The sequence below is a fragment of the Chelmon rostratus genome, chromosome 3 (genome assembly GCF_017976325.1).
Source record: "Chelmon rostratus isolate fCheRos1 chromosome 3, fCheRos1.pri, whole genome shotgun sequence".
Taxonomy (NCBI): domain Eukaryota; kingdom Metazoa; phylum Chordata; class Actinopteri; order Chaetodontiformes; family Chaetodontidae; genus Chelmon; species Chelmon rostratus.
This window is the reverse complement of record NC_055660.1, coordinates 8279916-8294650: the sequence shown is the minus strand read 5'-3', so window position 1 is coordinate 8294650 and position 14735 is coordinate 8279916. Positions and strand designations below refer to the sequence as shown.

General features: G+C 42.7%; 1 protein-coding gene and 1 pseudogene across 1 annotated transcript; both read right to left on the bottom strand.

Annotated features, from left to right (window-relative positions):
- Positions 1 to 413: 413 nt before the first annotated feature.
- On the bottom strand, positions 414 to 1354 carry LOC121604269 (annotated as a pseudogene).
- Positions 1355 to 6176: 4822 nt separating this feature from the next.
- On the bottom strand, positions 6177 to 12433 carry chrna9a (cholinergic receptor, nicotinic, alpha 9a). Its single transcript, XM_041933682.1, has 7 exons — positions 12230 to 12433; positions 11891 to 12036; positions 10529 to 10683; positions 10167 to 10347; positions 9022 to 9373; positions 7295 to 7902; positions 6177 to 7186 (listed from the first exon to the last, which is right to left on the bottom strand). The coding sequence occupies exons 1-7, from the start codon at positions 12273 to 12275 to the stop codon at positions 7016 to 7018; spliced, it is 1659 nt and encodes a 552-aa protein (XP_041789616.1). The 5' UTR covers positions 12276 to 12433; the 3' UTR covers positions 6177 to 7015.
- Positions 12434 to 14735: the final 2302 nt, after the last annotated feature.

Sequence of the window (14735 nt, the reverse complement as noted above, 5' to 3'; positions counted from 1 at the left end):
AGTAAATGATAAGCAAAGATGACATCTTCAATCACACCTCACTTCTCTCCTATCCGCCTTGAACAAGAGATATTAGACTTCTGTTTTGAATGGAGTTATTTCACTGGGACCTTATGGACTGGTCTTGTTAACATGACCTATGATAATCCTTGTTGCCTGACAAAGAGCTTGTCATACAGTGTTTTAAATGTTTAACTGTCTAGCTTTTGTATTTCTAAAAAAATGCTATTTTTGTCTGTAAAAATAAACTTGACTCGACTCAGTGTGTGTTTGCAGGAAAAAACAGACCCGATGTGACTTTAATTTAGCTTTTTATTTGAAACTTTTACCTCATTCGTGGAACACAAGAATCTGCATTTGAAAGCAAATGTGTGAGATTTCTTTAAAACTCCTGCACTTTGTGGCGTCTTTGGTTAGAAAGCCATGGTCTCTCCCTCATCATCGTCCTCCTCAGGGTTTTCCAGCAGACAGGTTTCAACCCAGGCTTTCATCACATTGTAAGGGTCCCAGTTGGCAGCAGGGCATCTGTCCTCAAAGTACCCACAGCCCCTCCGATATGACTGATATGGCCAGGGATGTGAACACTAACATGACTGGCTGTGGCTGTAGAGAAGCCAAAGAGGCTGGAAGAGCATTGACTCATGAGGCGACCCATGTTGTCGGTGCCATCATGTGGATCATAGACATGGAGGTGCTGAGAGTGACATCTGCTCTGCCTTCTGTATGCTTCGTATTATCTTCTTATTTTTAATTTTTTTTAATCTATTGTTGATTTTATTTTGTATCTTTACTATTGGCTATTTATTGCTCGGTTTTCTACTTTGCCTATTTATTCTGCTGCTGTAACAAGAGAATTTCCCAGTGTGCCATCAATAAAGTCTTATCTTGTCTTGTGGAACTGTAATTTCTCAGAAAACAGTGCACCAAGAGCATTGGATAGTGTGTGTGTAACTCAGTAGTCTAAACTTACTGAAGTACCCCTTAGCTCCTCATCTTCAACAGCAATTCAGAAGTCTTCACAGATGTGATGCAGAAAGTCGCGGGCCATCCACAGATGATCCCCCATTTAATTCCCCTCACAGGGACCCACCTGGAACTCCCACTAATCAGACATAAACACCAATCACAGAGAGCAAGGAGGACATCTTATAGGCATGTCTTGTACTCTGCAACTGGCTTTGTGTCCAACCAAATGAACAATGTTCTTACAAGTTTAATATGTAAATAATTGTGTGTGACCTTGAAGTAATAGCATTTATTTGTCATTGTAACACCATTGGACACCTTGCCATGTAGCTATAGACAGGAAGTATGCAACAAAGAACCCCTGCTGAGATCAAACCAGGGGCAACATGGTTATACTTATAGTTATCCAGTGGTGCACATGTGAACCTCTGGACTACCAGACTGTCAATGAAGTCATGTTTTAAAACTTAACTTAAAAATTGATGATATGTCAGTGTTGTGCTCACAGCATGTTTCTGCGCACAAGCTGAAAAATCAATTATTACAGGACTAAAGGTAGCATTTTACCCTTATGGGAAATGCTTTTACTCACAAGGACTGGAAATGTCGAAAACTGCTAGGCTGGATCGGTCGAATGCTGACAAAATCAGCACCTCAAGAGATGTCAGATGAATACATTGTGTCGTTTAATCTGTACAAAAACCAAAGTGCATGAATGGCACGTTGTGGTTTTATGGGAGGTTAAGTTTCGGCTTTATGGCCAGCCACGGTAACTTCCTGGAGTCTTACGATCACCATGAGGTTGCGAGGATTGTGTTACCTTTGGACAGACCCAGACTAGCTGTTTCCCCCTATTTTTTGTCCCTGTTTCCCCCCTTGTTTCCTCCCTAGTCTTAATGCAAAGCTAAGCTGACTGCTGGTGGCAGCTTCACAGCTTCAAATGAGCATGTTCCCCAAAATGTCAAACTGTTCCTTTCATTTTATAGACAGCATATTGTAACAGTAGTGCCCCTCTTCTACCTGCTACCTTTGGTCAGTATTCAGACAACATACTTCTGTGACAGTGCACTCAAAAATTTATACCCCCCCCCACACACACACACACACTCACGCACAAATAAACACACACTCAGAGACACACAGGACGTGCTGCTGTGAATAAAAGACTTTCTGACTGGGGACGGAACCAGATGGCACAACTGAAGTTGGAACATCGGTGAGGAACACTGAAATAGCACTCGAGCAATATTTGATCTTTATTAATGGCAACAGGGTGTTTGTTTGAATACAGAGTTAGATGAGGGACACAGACAGTCCGAAGCTGAGGGCGGGGAGTTGATAATCAGATTATCTCCATCATTTTTGAGAGTTTGTTCTATTTTTGTGCTTTTGCTGATTTAGGACACACTGGAATTAAATCCATTTGTTGAAATGAAATTGCTTTCACATGGGAATGAATGTCCTTTCTTTTCCTAAACGTGAGTTAATGTGTGAATCTAATAATAATAATTAAAAAGTCACAGCATGTTGTACCTTGATGTCAGTGAATAATAAGTAGCTGTGAGGTAGTTAAGGTCACAGCACACATAGAGTTTGCATGAAAAAGATGGGTCTGGAAATACACTGTGGAAGTCTTCAGGCTGTTACTGTATACAGCAGGGAGCTCCAACACTCTCTAAAGCTGCATTCAGCCCAACCAGTCCCATTTCCTGCACATATCCTGTCACAGTTGTCAAGGTGCTGTGTCTCTCTACAGACTTCTTCATTGTCTCATTGCACACCTCTGAACACTTCTGGTTGCACTGCTTTCTCAACGTAGATATCTCCTTGTCACACCTTTCCCTCTCGCTCCGCAGGTTCTCCTCCAGCTGTCTCTTGAGGTTTTGTTCCCTCATTCTTTGCTGCTGAGTTTTCGCCTGGATGATCTTTAGCTCCTGCTTGAGGGCCACATTTCTCATTTTCTCTGCTCTCTGATTCTCCATCTGTATATCCCTTTCTCTCTGGTTCTCCTCTCTCTCACTTCTGAGCAGGTCCTCCATTTGCTTTTTCACCTGCTCCTCTTTCCTGCGCTGCTCCTCCAAGTTCTGGGTGAGTTTTTCCAGCTCTTTCTGCAAAGCGTCTCTCTTCATCTCCTCCCTCTGCTTGATAGCCTGCTCTTTCTGTAATTGCTGAAGTTCCCTCTCTCTTGCTTTCCTTTCATTTTCCACTCTATCCTTTTGGATTTTCTCTTCCATTTCTCTTCTCATTTTCTCCTCCTGCTCAGCCTGCTTCTCCAGCATTTCAGTAACTTTGTCAAGCTTTCCTTGAAGGGCTTCCCTCTTTTCCTCCTCATCTCTACGTATCTCCATCACTTTCACCATCTCTTGTATCTTCCTCTCCTTCTCCCGCTTAGCATTCTCCTCCATCCCTCGTCTGTAGGCCTCCTCCCAATCTCTTGCCAGTTTCTCCTTCTTCACCTGCTCCAGCTCATGTTCTTTCTTCAGCTCCTCCATCTCCCTCATGTTTTTTCGCTGAAAGGCCTCTAGCTCTTTTTCATACGACTCTTTTATTTCTGCCGCCTGCTGCTTTTTCAACAGCTCCTCCCTTTCTTCCAGCAGCCTCCTCTCCTCCTGCAGCTCCTGAGCCAGATCCTCCTCTGCTTTCTGGAGCATCTTGCTGCCATAACAGCTTCCACCATTTCCCTTCATCATGGCGTCCACTAGGGCAAAAAGCTCGGACACTTGCTCCTTGTTTTTAGAGGTCTGATTGTTGAAGACACAGTACCTGCCCCCACAACTGGCCACCAGCTGGGCCAGGTCCTTGCACCCGTCAATCAGACAATGCTTTACGGATTGCCCTTCTTCCAGAAGGTCTCCATGGGTAAAAACCACCACAGAGAAACTCAAAGCATGGAAACCCATTGCCTGTTTCATTTGCAGCACTGCCTCCTTCTCCTCCTGAGTGAACCTCCCAATCTGAATAACAAGAAGGAACACATGCGGGCCTGGGTACAGGAGGCCAACACTCCTCCTCAACTCCCTCTGCACCTCCTGTGGAGTCTGATGAGTGTCTAGCAGCCCAGGAGTGTCCAGGAGCGTTAGGTGTCGGCCACGAAATTCTCCACAGGCCCTGCGACAACGTTGGGTAACGGAGGAGCTGCTAACCTTTGAGTCGAAGACCTTACGGCCCATGATGGAGTTGGCGGTGGAGCTTTTCCCGCTGCCAGCCTTCCCCAGCAAAACCAGTCTGATCTCAGTGGAGGATGATGACATCTTCCTGCCTGAAGAGACAGAAAAGGAGACAGGTTATATTCAAAGGAAAGAAAGAAAGAAAGAATGAATGAAAGAAACATGGATTCCAACTAACCTGCACAGCTGATGGAAGACAGCTGCTTGCTAATGGATGACATGTCTCTGGTCTCTTGCCTCCATAAAATATGAACAAAAGAGAACAACACATCGCTATATAGATCCCAACACTGTGGGAGTGTCCAGCCCTATGACATGTTAAACTCCTTTGAACTCTAGCCATCGCCACCACCGTGTTTCTGATATCAGAAAATGCTGCCCAATAGTCCGTCTCTGAGTGGCACATCTTATCTCTGAGTATACACACTCCAGCAAGAGGTCGTAGTCCAGCTGAGGCAAAGATCTGGGAAGCAGTCAGAGATACTATACGTGAGGAGTTTGTGAATAAGTTAGTTTGATCAAAGTCAAACAGACTAGTCACTTGATTGTTGGGTCTCTTTATCTGAAAAGGTAGCTGATTAGTTGTAATTTAGGAACAGTTGTCCTGTCAGTGTAGAGGTCTTTCACACAGAACAGGCAAACTGATGATAGAACAAGACTAAGAGTCTATACTAGCCATGCAAGCAGCTCTGTGAGGCAGTACGTAGGTACAGTGGTGCTTTGAGCCAAATGCTAAATTAATCACAAAGTACAGCGGAGGTTGATGGGAATGTCATTAGTTGTGCAGGTGTTCGGTCATAAAACAAAGTGTTGGACACATTGAAATTGGCCTCATTATGGCACTAGATGAAAAGTCAGACCACCACCAAAGTGATTTCAATTCATCCTTATGGGAACATGAATGTCTGTAACCAAAGTGGTGGACAGACAGACCAACATTACGTTCCCTGGAGCCACACCACTAACATGGCTAAACACATATCCAGTAACATACATGTTGTTGGGAGTACATCTCCAGGCGAGAGCACATTGTCAAATGACTGTCTTCTTTCATGTTTCTCTCAGCCTGTACTCTGTGTGTTTATGTACAAACTCCACAGACGCAGCAATCAGTGCGTCTGATGTCCCTTATCAGATGAGTTATTGACTGTTTGTATCACGACATGGTGCTGAGAAGAGCAATAATATGAAATAAGAATGGATTTTTAATAGATTCCATTTTTTATTATTACTGTTCTCTTTTTTGTGACTTTATTCATTCAATCTATTTAAACACAGCCTAAAGAAAGACATTCAGTGAGTCAGGGAGGCTATTGGAGTCTGTAAATGAGATCACCTATTTTTAGCGATAAGAATTAACTTCGTCTTGAGCCTGGAATATAGTATTTGACTATATATTATCTCACAATTCCAGCACCAGATGTTTTTTGATGATTTGTAATTGAAGATTTTTAAATTTATTCCGGTTATCATCACTCCATCTGCTCTTGGAGTGGTCTTAGTTAACCTTATTTATGCTGCATCACTTTCAAATCATAATAAAGTCCACTTGTGGTGTATATGTGTGATATAGCCCATTAATAGGATCTGCTAATACTTGACAGATGCCACATCTTTTATGTCATTTGGTATCATTAAGATATCTATAAGGCACTTTCCAAATATGTTCTTACATGCTCACTTTGTTATGCATGGAGTTCATTTATTCATTCATCCATTCAGTCATCCAGGAACTGAATCCTGGATGATTATAGTTTATCTGCCCTCTAGAGGCTCTTGGAGGAATGGAAACCAAAGCAGGGTTATTCACTCGCCTGTTCCTGCTGAACTGTGTGTGGAGCTTCGCGTGTGTGTGTCCTAACCCATAGCTTGTTGCTTGATTGCAATGATTACATACATTTAAATATCCCCAAAAAAGATTTATTTCCTGCTACTGAATGATTTACGTATTAATCTATATGACTATTAATGCTTATGGTATTAGTTCATCTTTCTGAACAGACTGATGGAAATTATTTCCAGTATATTCAAAAACCAATAATTTCACAGAAAAAGTATGAAGCGATGAAAAGAGATATTATATGCAAAAAAAACCAAAAAGAAAAAACACAGAAATGGACAGTTTTGTAAAATGTATCCATGACAATGATACAACAAATTAGATTTGGACAATAATGTAAACTGCTGGGACAGTATGGACCAATGAGCAAAGCATTAAATTAGGTACAGTATGTCCACCATTAATGCTCTGGAGGAGGTAGGCTTTAAGGTCTGAATATTGTGTCAAAAATTGAGGGATCTTTTTGAAAGGTAAACATTCACCGTTTCATCTAATATCTTAACACCTTGCATGCTTTTCCACTATGACCAGTGTAAGGAAGTTGATGGGATTTGCCCTCTTTTTGACCATATTTAGGCTGTTTCGTAAGTGTTTACATTTATTCTGCTGACGCTCTCATTGTAACTGACTCTGGAAACAGCATCATCTGGTTGCCTTAAACGTAATGTAAGTAATGTAATGCCTATGGCTGGATGTCTAGCTGTAAGCTCATCAATAATGGAGAGTCCATGCATGTTCAAGGCGAGGCCTGGATTGTCTTACTGCTCCACTGCTCCGTCACACATGCAAGCACACCTGACATTAACTAACCAAGAGGCTGTGATGAATTTACATGGATGATTTCTGTGCCATGACCTTGCACTCTTTATGTCACACATGCACACACACAAATACACGCACACACAATACTGACGTATCACATGCAGTTTCTTTGTAGACAAAGCAGTTTTGATGTATCTGGTGTTGCATCAAAGTAAAAATGAGGTGACTCTTGGGTAACTCTGGGGTCCAGCAATGACGAAGCACGAGTGTTGGGAGGCTGTCACGATGCCTTGGCGATGATGAGGATGCTCATTAGGAAGACCATGACGAAGAAGATCCACATGAAAAACCTATCCATCACCTTGGCAACCTTCTTCCACTCTGCTGCCTTGACACAAGTAGCTCTCTGCTCACGGAAGCAGTTGGCGATGAACTGGATGTTCTTCACCACCTGAGGAAGAGATAGATGGATGAACTAAAGTGAGCACGTAAGGAAACTTTAGAAGCAGAAGAGTAATCAGATAAGGAGGTGGCGAGACCACGTGCTGCGGTGATGCACCTGTTTATGTTGAGCGCAGGGGCAGCAGCAGGGGCAGGCTGGAACCTGTAGTTTCTCCGTGGGAAAGAGGAGCTGCTCCTTCAGCCCTCCATTCAGGTGCTGGAGGTTTCGTGGATGAAGTTGGGCCTGGTAATCCAGTTCATCCCTCCTGATGTGGTGGTAGTGCTGTGTGGACTCTCGCTTCCTCTCACCCCTCTCCAGTCTGGACGCGTGGTTGTTGTGGTTGTTGTAATGGTGACGGCTGCTGTTGGCGTTGCCATTCGCCTGGCTTTTGTGATCCTTGTTGTGATGATGCACGCCATGGCCGTTGCTGTACTTGTACGGGTCACTTTCATGATGGTAGATGTCGTGGAAACGGTCATCGAGGTAGCTAGCCTTATCACTCATGGGTTCTTCAGGGTACAGTGGGGTCCTCTCGCTCTGAGGCGTGGTGCAGTTCTCCCCCACCTCGTAGACGAAGAAGATTTTGGACATGTAGTCTATGATGAGCACCTTAGCCCAGTGAGGGACCGGCTTGGCCTCAGCACCACAGAAATGAATGTTCATGATGAAGATTGTGAGAGAGGTGGAGGCTGTGATCATAGTCATGGTGGCTATGTAGTACTTCCCTAGAGGAAGAATGAAAAGGACAGATTTATGAAACTGCTGACAGGAAACACATAGCAGCTCTAATTTGTAGACTGCAAGGATTAACATTCACCACAACTTCCTGACTTCATCAGCAATGATCCGGCGAGACACACCACGTAAATCTGTAGCCCCAGATATATCTTGATACATACAGTTTTGTGTCCAAGTTGCATTACAGTGTTTGGTCTCATGGTCACTTCCTGTTTTATGCTGAAGATTCACCTCATGTGTCCTCTTTTGCTTTACTTCCTGTGTTTTTCCCTCCTTCGTGATGATTGATTTGTTTCACCTGTGTCTCATTGTGTCTCAGGTGTCCTCCCCTGTGTATTTAAGTCCATGTTTTCCCTCAGTCTTAGTCAGGTAGTTGTCTTTGTTCTGTGTTAAGCCTGTCTACCAGTGTTTTCCAGTGTTTCACCAGTGTTTCCTGTGTTTTTGGAGATTTGTTTTATTCTTAACCTGGACCTTCGTTCGTTCCCTGAATTTTGGATTTCTGTTTCTTCTTGTGGATGTGTTTTTGGACTCAGGCTCTGTTGTGGACTTTTTCTTACTTCTTGTGGCTTTTTGACTTTTGTTAGATTCTTGCCTGCCAACCTGTTTTTTTGTTATCTTAAGTTAATACATTTGTTAAATTGCAGCAGCCCTCCCTTGTGTCTGCATTTGGGTTCAGTCCCTGTCCACCTAACACTCTAACCCTGACAGTTTGGTTTGTAAAAATTCTGAAAATAGTGAAAAATGCCAATTAATTTTCTGTCAATTGACTGACTAATTAACCACCATCATATTTTACAAGCTTTTCATATGTTTTGTATGAAAAAAATCTTAATTTTTGAAGAAACTTTGTGACATCTGTCGAATGATTTAATAAATATTTCCCCCTAAGATATAGTGGAGTAGAAGTAGGAAGTGGCATGAAATGAAAATACTCACATTAAATACAAGCAGTACTTTACTTGGTTACATTCCACCACTGCTTGGTAAGTCAAAATTGTGAAATACTACATCAGAATCTAGACTAGAATCTTTTCTATGGAAATGGGATTCTATAGTTTAAATAGCTCAATAAGGAGGCAGAACTGAATGCCAAGAATGAGTCCAACCTATATAGGGCATGCTTTCTGCAGGAGGCATGCTCTCAGCCACCAGCAGCTGGAACACAGTGAGCGCCAGCAGCACTGTGACCCCCAGGGAAACCTTCTCCCCCGAGTCGGCCGGCAGGTAGAAACCCAGCGGGGCCAGGAACGAGATGAGGAAGCAGGGCAGGAGCAGGTTGAAGATGTAGAACGAGGAGCGGCGCTTCAAGAGCAGGGTGTAGGTGATTTCGGTGTAAGGGTCGGAGCAGCAGCCGTACATCATGACGTTTCTAACTGCTGGCATGCCGTGACATTCCCACTCCACGTTCTCCACGAAGTCGGATAGGTCACCGCTGTCCATGCCCAAACTGATGTCCACCTGTGTGGAGGACACACATGAACTCAGTGACAGTGGTGGATGTCAACACATGCAAATCTGCTCATGTGGATGCACAAATAGAATGAAGAATCAACACTTTTTGTGTGTAATTTTGTCATACCTACGTATAGTTTTAAAAGTGATTCACTCTTTACTTAACTGGAGCCAATAACAGACTATACTACATTGTGGGCAATAGGCCGGTACTCCACCTAATGTATAAATAATGAGGCGCTTAAGTTTCACCAAAGGAGAAACAATGGAAGTCAACACATACATAAGAAAAACATGCAAATCACACACCAAAAAAACCCTTGTCTATCATTCTATTTGACTTTTTGCTCCTTAAAATGTTTACCCAAATTATAAAATATAAGAAATTACAGAAAATGTGGGTGGTTTCATTTGGGTCAGCCACCCCTTTACTGCTTCCCTGCCATGCTATTGCACTGCTTGAAACCCTGCAAGCTGCAAAACACAACTGTTATGTTGTCGCCTTTAAAAGGTCCAGTGGGATTTAGTTGCAGATTGAAATCACCTGAATACCCCTTGCTAATGAGTGTTTGACGTATACAGTAAAAATGGTATGCATAAATTATAGGGATGATTTGGTGTTTTTGTCAGTGAAAACTAGTCACTGGAACGCAATGAAGCTTGCTGAATTCAAAAAAATTAATGATGAGTGTGGGCAGAACATCACTTTTAAGAGTCAGTCATGATACAGTTGACTCACAAGACTCAAGTATTTACAGCATTCAAACTAAAGTCTTTAACCCAGAATATTTGAACACACCTGGTTGCCGTTGTAGGTCCAGGAGCCAAAGGTCAGGTTGCACTGCTGCCAGTCGAAGGGGAAGTAGGAGACGTCCACCACGCATGTGCTCTTTGTGATGGCTGGAGAGTCCCAGATGATCTCTCCATTATAACGCAGCTTTACATTAGTGCTGGATGCATCTGCAGACTCCTCATCTGCTCTACACCGACATACAGAGCAAAGGACACATTTGTAGACGCATGTGCTCAATCAGGTTCACACTGTTGTGTTATAGGAAGACCTTGGACTATTTAGTCTTAGTCTATTTCTAGTCTATTTAGTGTATGTGTTTGTGTTCCCTCTCTTTCTTCCGTGTTTCATGTCTGTCTTTTGTTACTGACTTGTTGTAGAGGACGATGTCCGGCTTCCAAACCAGGTCGCTGGGGATGTTGATCATCTCAAGGTCATCATAGTCCTCCTTGTCCCACTTCAGGTATGCATCGTGCCAGACCTGCCTAATCCACAGGTATGTGGTCAGCACCTGGTTCCTCTCATCCTACACGCACACACATACAAACACATTTAAAGAGAGGGGCAAAAGAAACAGACAAAATATGTGCTGGGGGTGTTTTTATAGGACTCCCTCGTTTAAATCATATTAAGGCCTAAATTTATGCATGATTACGGCTTTGAGGGACAGCTGGCCGCTAGGTTTCAGCAACCAGGTTTCTGCCTCAGCTCCACCCACGCTCCACCTCTTTGCCCATTTTGGGATTAGCCAGGTGTTTGGCAGAGTGAGGCACTGCAAAGATGGTGACGGCTGCAGCTACTGAGCTTCACAGTGACTCTTCAGAAGCCTATAGTTCATGTCACTGAGACTACATCTGTGTTTTACACAGCCTGTGACAAGCATCTTACATTCTTCTGTGGCTCTGGAGGAGCTTCATAAAGTCAGACTCGAGTGACATCATCCGGGTATCTCAACTCAGCAACGGAGACTACAGAGAGTTCCTACTTTATGAGAGTAACCCCACCGCTAACCCTGCGTTGTAAATACAGTAGCACAATAATTTAGCTATAACTGCATCTTAATTTATATTCCTTATCAATGTGGTTCTGTCAGTCGTGACATACAGTACGTTTGATTCGCGCCACAAGAACATTTGACTGACAGCTGCATCTCTACTGCTGAGAGCATCTTCCCCCTTAGTGTGATTTAGTACTTGACAGTACATCGTTTTTGCTTATTTATATTATTATTTCTGATTCTTATTTTTACTATTATCCTAATGATAATTCTTCATTGCATGCAGCCTCAAGAGCACGGCAGTCTGCATTTTGCTGCACATGTTGTACGAGTATGTGACAAAACCCTTTTAGTGCTTGAATATAAAACATCTGAACATGTGGCAGTTACAAGTGAGACATAATCTACAACAGCAGCAGATCTTGATGTCTTGTCTGATCTTGTCTTCCTAAACGCTTTGTGATCATTTGGCAGTTAGAGGCTTATTCTGTTAAAAGGTAAGCCCTGCCTTTCAATCACATGACAGCCTCATATAGCTTAAATGACGTGCTGAAACAAGAAGCTACAGGATATACTGCATGCACATGTGATATTTTCAACCACGGTGGAAAAATGTAAAGACCCATGTGAAGAGATTCTTTTGTGGTTGATTGGTGTAACATGTGACTGGGGTTTTGCATCAGGTTGTATCTCTCTACGCTGGGTCATGATTCGTATTTGAGCATTCTCTACTCACCATATCTTTGATCTGGGACAGGGTGATCTGCAGAGAGACATTGAGGGCTTTGTCTGTGTCCTCTACAGGTCTCAGAGCGTTGGAGTAGTCCTCCATCAGGTCATTCAGAAGCTTGCGGGCATAATGACCCTGAGCACTTTGGGACACTGAGGGGTCGAGTGGAGAGCAGAGGGTGGGTACGACGGCAAAGGTTAGGTGTGAACAAATGTCAGGGAATTGCAGAGAGGGTCAGAGTTAGCAGAAAGCAAGGTGGAGATGGTTTTACAAAGACAAAACAAACTGGTATATCCGCATCAGATATACTGTAAACATCAAACTGATCCATCATGGAGAACTGACCTTGCACCAAAAGGCTGATCCAAACAATCAGCAATGCCTTCCTCATTTTCAACCGGGGATCAATTATTCAGCAAAGCAGTCGTTGAGACAGCTTGGGTCCAAATCCAGCGCGTCACTCTATTCTGATCTCCATTCTGCCCCGCTGAGGCTGAGCGAGCCGAGACCACAGAAAATTCTCGAAATCTTACATCCTGTCAGAAGCTCTGAATGCTTCGCTAGTTGTTAGTCGCAGCTCGCCTCTGTTACTGTGTCTGAGTGTGTGTGTGTGTGTGTGATCGCTGCTCTGGAACAGGACCTGGGGCTATCACACACACACACACACACACACAGGTACACTGCAGTATCACATAGCACACAGACACTGGGAGAAATGTGATGCCTGCAGCACCATCCACTTGTGTACATGACCACAAGCAGCTGTACGACACACAACACACATACACACTGAACCCTACTGCATTACACAGCTAATGACATGTGTCAATCACACACATACAGTGACACTTTCTTACCTACGCTCAGGTAGTTGGGATGTGACACGTGTATGACACATGTCATACACGCTACATGGCAATGAACTCCACACAGATCAGGTTTCACTCTGTAAATAGGAAACTTTAACATAAGCACAGTAAAGCTGGACACTGGTTGTAGATCAGTGATGAGAGTAGATGTCATCCTCCCTTTGTCTGTAGGTTGTCGAAACAGTCAGTAACCAGGCCAACTAATTGACTTTAGTAATATTGGCCAGCAGTTGTGGCATCTTAAAGGTTTAGAGTATCTCATTATGTAGATTTTTTTTTCTGTTGTTGACAATTTAATGTTTTCATCATATAGCAAAGACCATAATTCAAATCAGTTATGTTGTTATTCTGTGTTATTCTTTTTATTTATTCAGTTATTTATATATATTTTTTTTTTGTTTTCACATGTCCCGATCACATACTGGATTCAATGGGTTTGTTTTTTCAGAGTGTGTGTGTGTGTGTGTGTGTGTGTGTGTGTGTGTGTGTGTATATCTACACAATCTATATCTATACACATATGTGTGTATATATATACACACACATATATATACCTATATACACACATATGTGTGTTAGAGAATAGGCCAGTAAGCCAAAAGCTTTCTGGTTAAATTATGAGTAAGGCTCTCTCTTCCCTCAACAAGGTTCCCCCAAAAAATATAGCCTTTATGCAGCAAGTCTTTTTTGTAAAATGTCCAAAATTCTTAACATTAGTTCAGGCTTTACAATATATTTATATAGAATGTGGATGTATTAATTTTTAAATAATCAAATATATGAGTATGGTCATGTATATCTTTCAGTATCTTTAATATGAGGCCAAATGTTGTATTTTCACTAAATTATGTGGCAGCTGTACTAAAAACTTCAAAAACACAAGATGATTCTCATCTGTCATCTCCTAATCTAATTTGAATCAGTTCTTGGATTAAGCCACTTTAAAAGAAGCAGACAGGGTCCTTGTATTTACAGTAAATCATAATTATTGGGCTAAACAACATCACAAAGAAATGTTACTGACATTGTTTAAGTCATTTACTGCAGACTGCACATGGTGATGCAATGTGGTAAAGTATCATAGTCTGAGTTTCTGTGGTGCTCAGCACACATAGGACAGGTGTTTCCTGTGTGTATGTGTGAATGTGTGTGTGTGTGAGTGTGAGAGAGAGAGAGAGTGTGTGAGTGTGTGAGTGTGTGTGCATGTATGGTGTGTCAAGGTCTGAAAAGGAAAAAAATGTTCAAAATAGTTTCACTGTACCAGAGTAAGAGTCAAAGATGAGCATTTGTAAACCATTTCTAATCATCATGTCTGTGCAGCGTGAAATGTGTGTTGTCGGTGTGTGTGCGTTTGTGAGTGAGTGAGACAGATGGACAGGCAGACAAACAGACGAAGAAACAGAGTCAGTTGGCTGACAGGGTAAATAAACAAAGTATAATATAATGTATGCACTGTGCAAAAAGACGAGGCATCATGAGCTTGTGAATCATAATATTGGCGTTTATCAGGGGTGTGTGTGTGTGTGTGTGTCGGTGGCCTGCAGTATATGGGGGACAGACTAAGGCAGAAAAGGAAAGAGACAGACAGAGAAAGACAGAGACGTAGGGACACAGAGAACAACAGAAAAGCAAAGAGCAGTGGTGCAGTGACAGCAAAGGAAGTATGTGTGTGTGTATAATGATTACTGCCCTCCCCCAATAACCAGCAATATCTGGTAAACGTGCTCGACTTCAGTGGTACAAGTCGTTTTACGCACTGTTTACAGTACTCGAGTCATCTTGAGCAGAGTGAGCGACACAGGTGTGTTTGCTTAAGTCTGCTCATATTCTGTAATTTTCTTATAGTGAGCAAATCCCATGTGCTGCTGCTGTTTCTATGAAACAAGTCAAAACGTCTGCTGTTGAAAAAAGGCCGTCACTATAAACACAGCCACTGTAGGCTGTTCCACAGCAGGGTAGGATGGTGGGAAAGTACTGAGAGA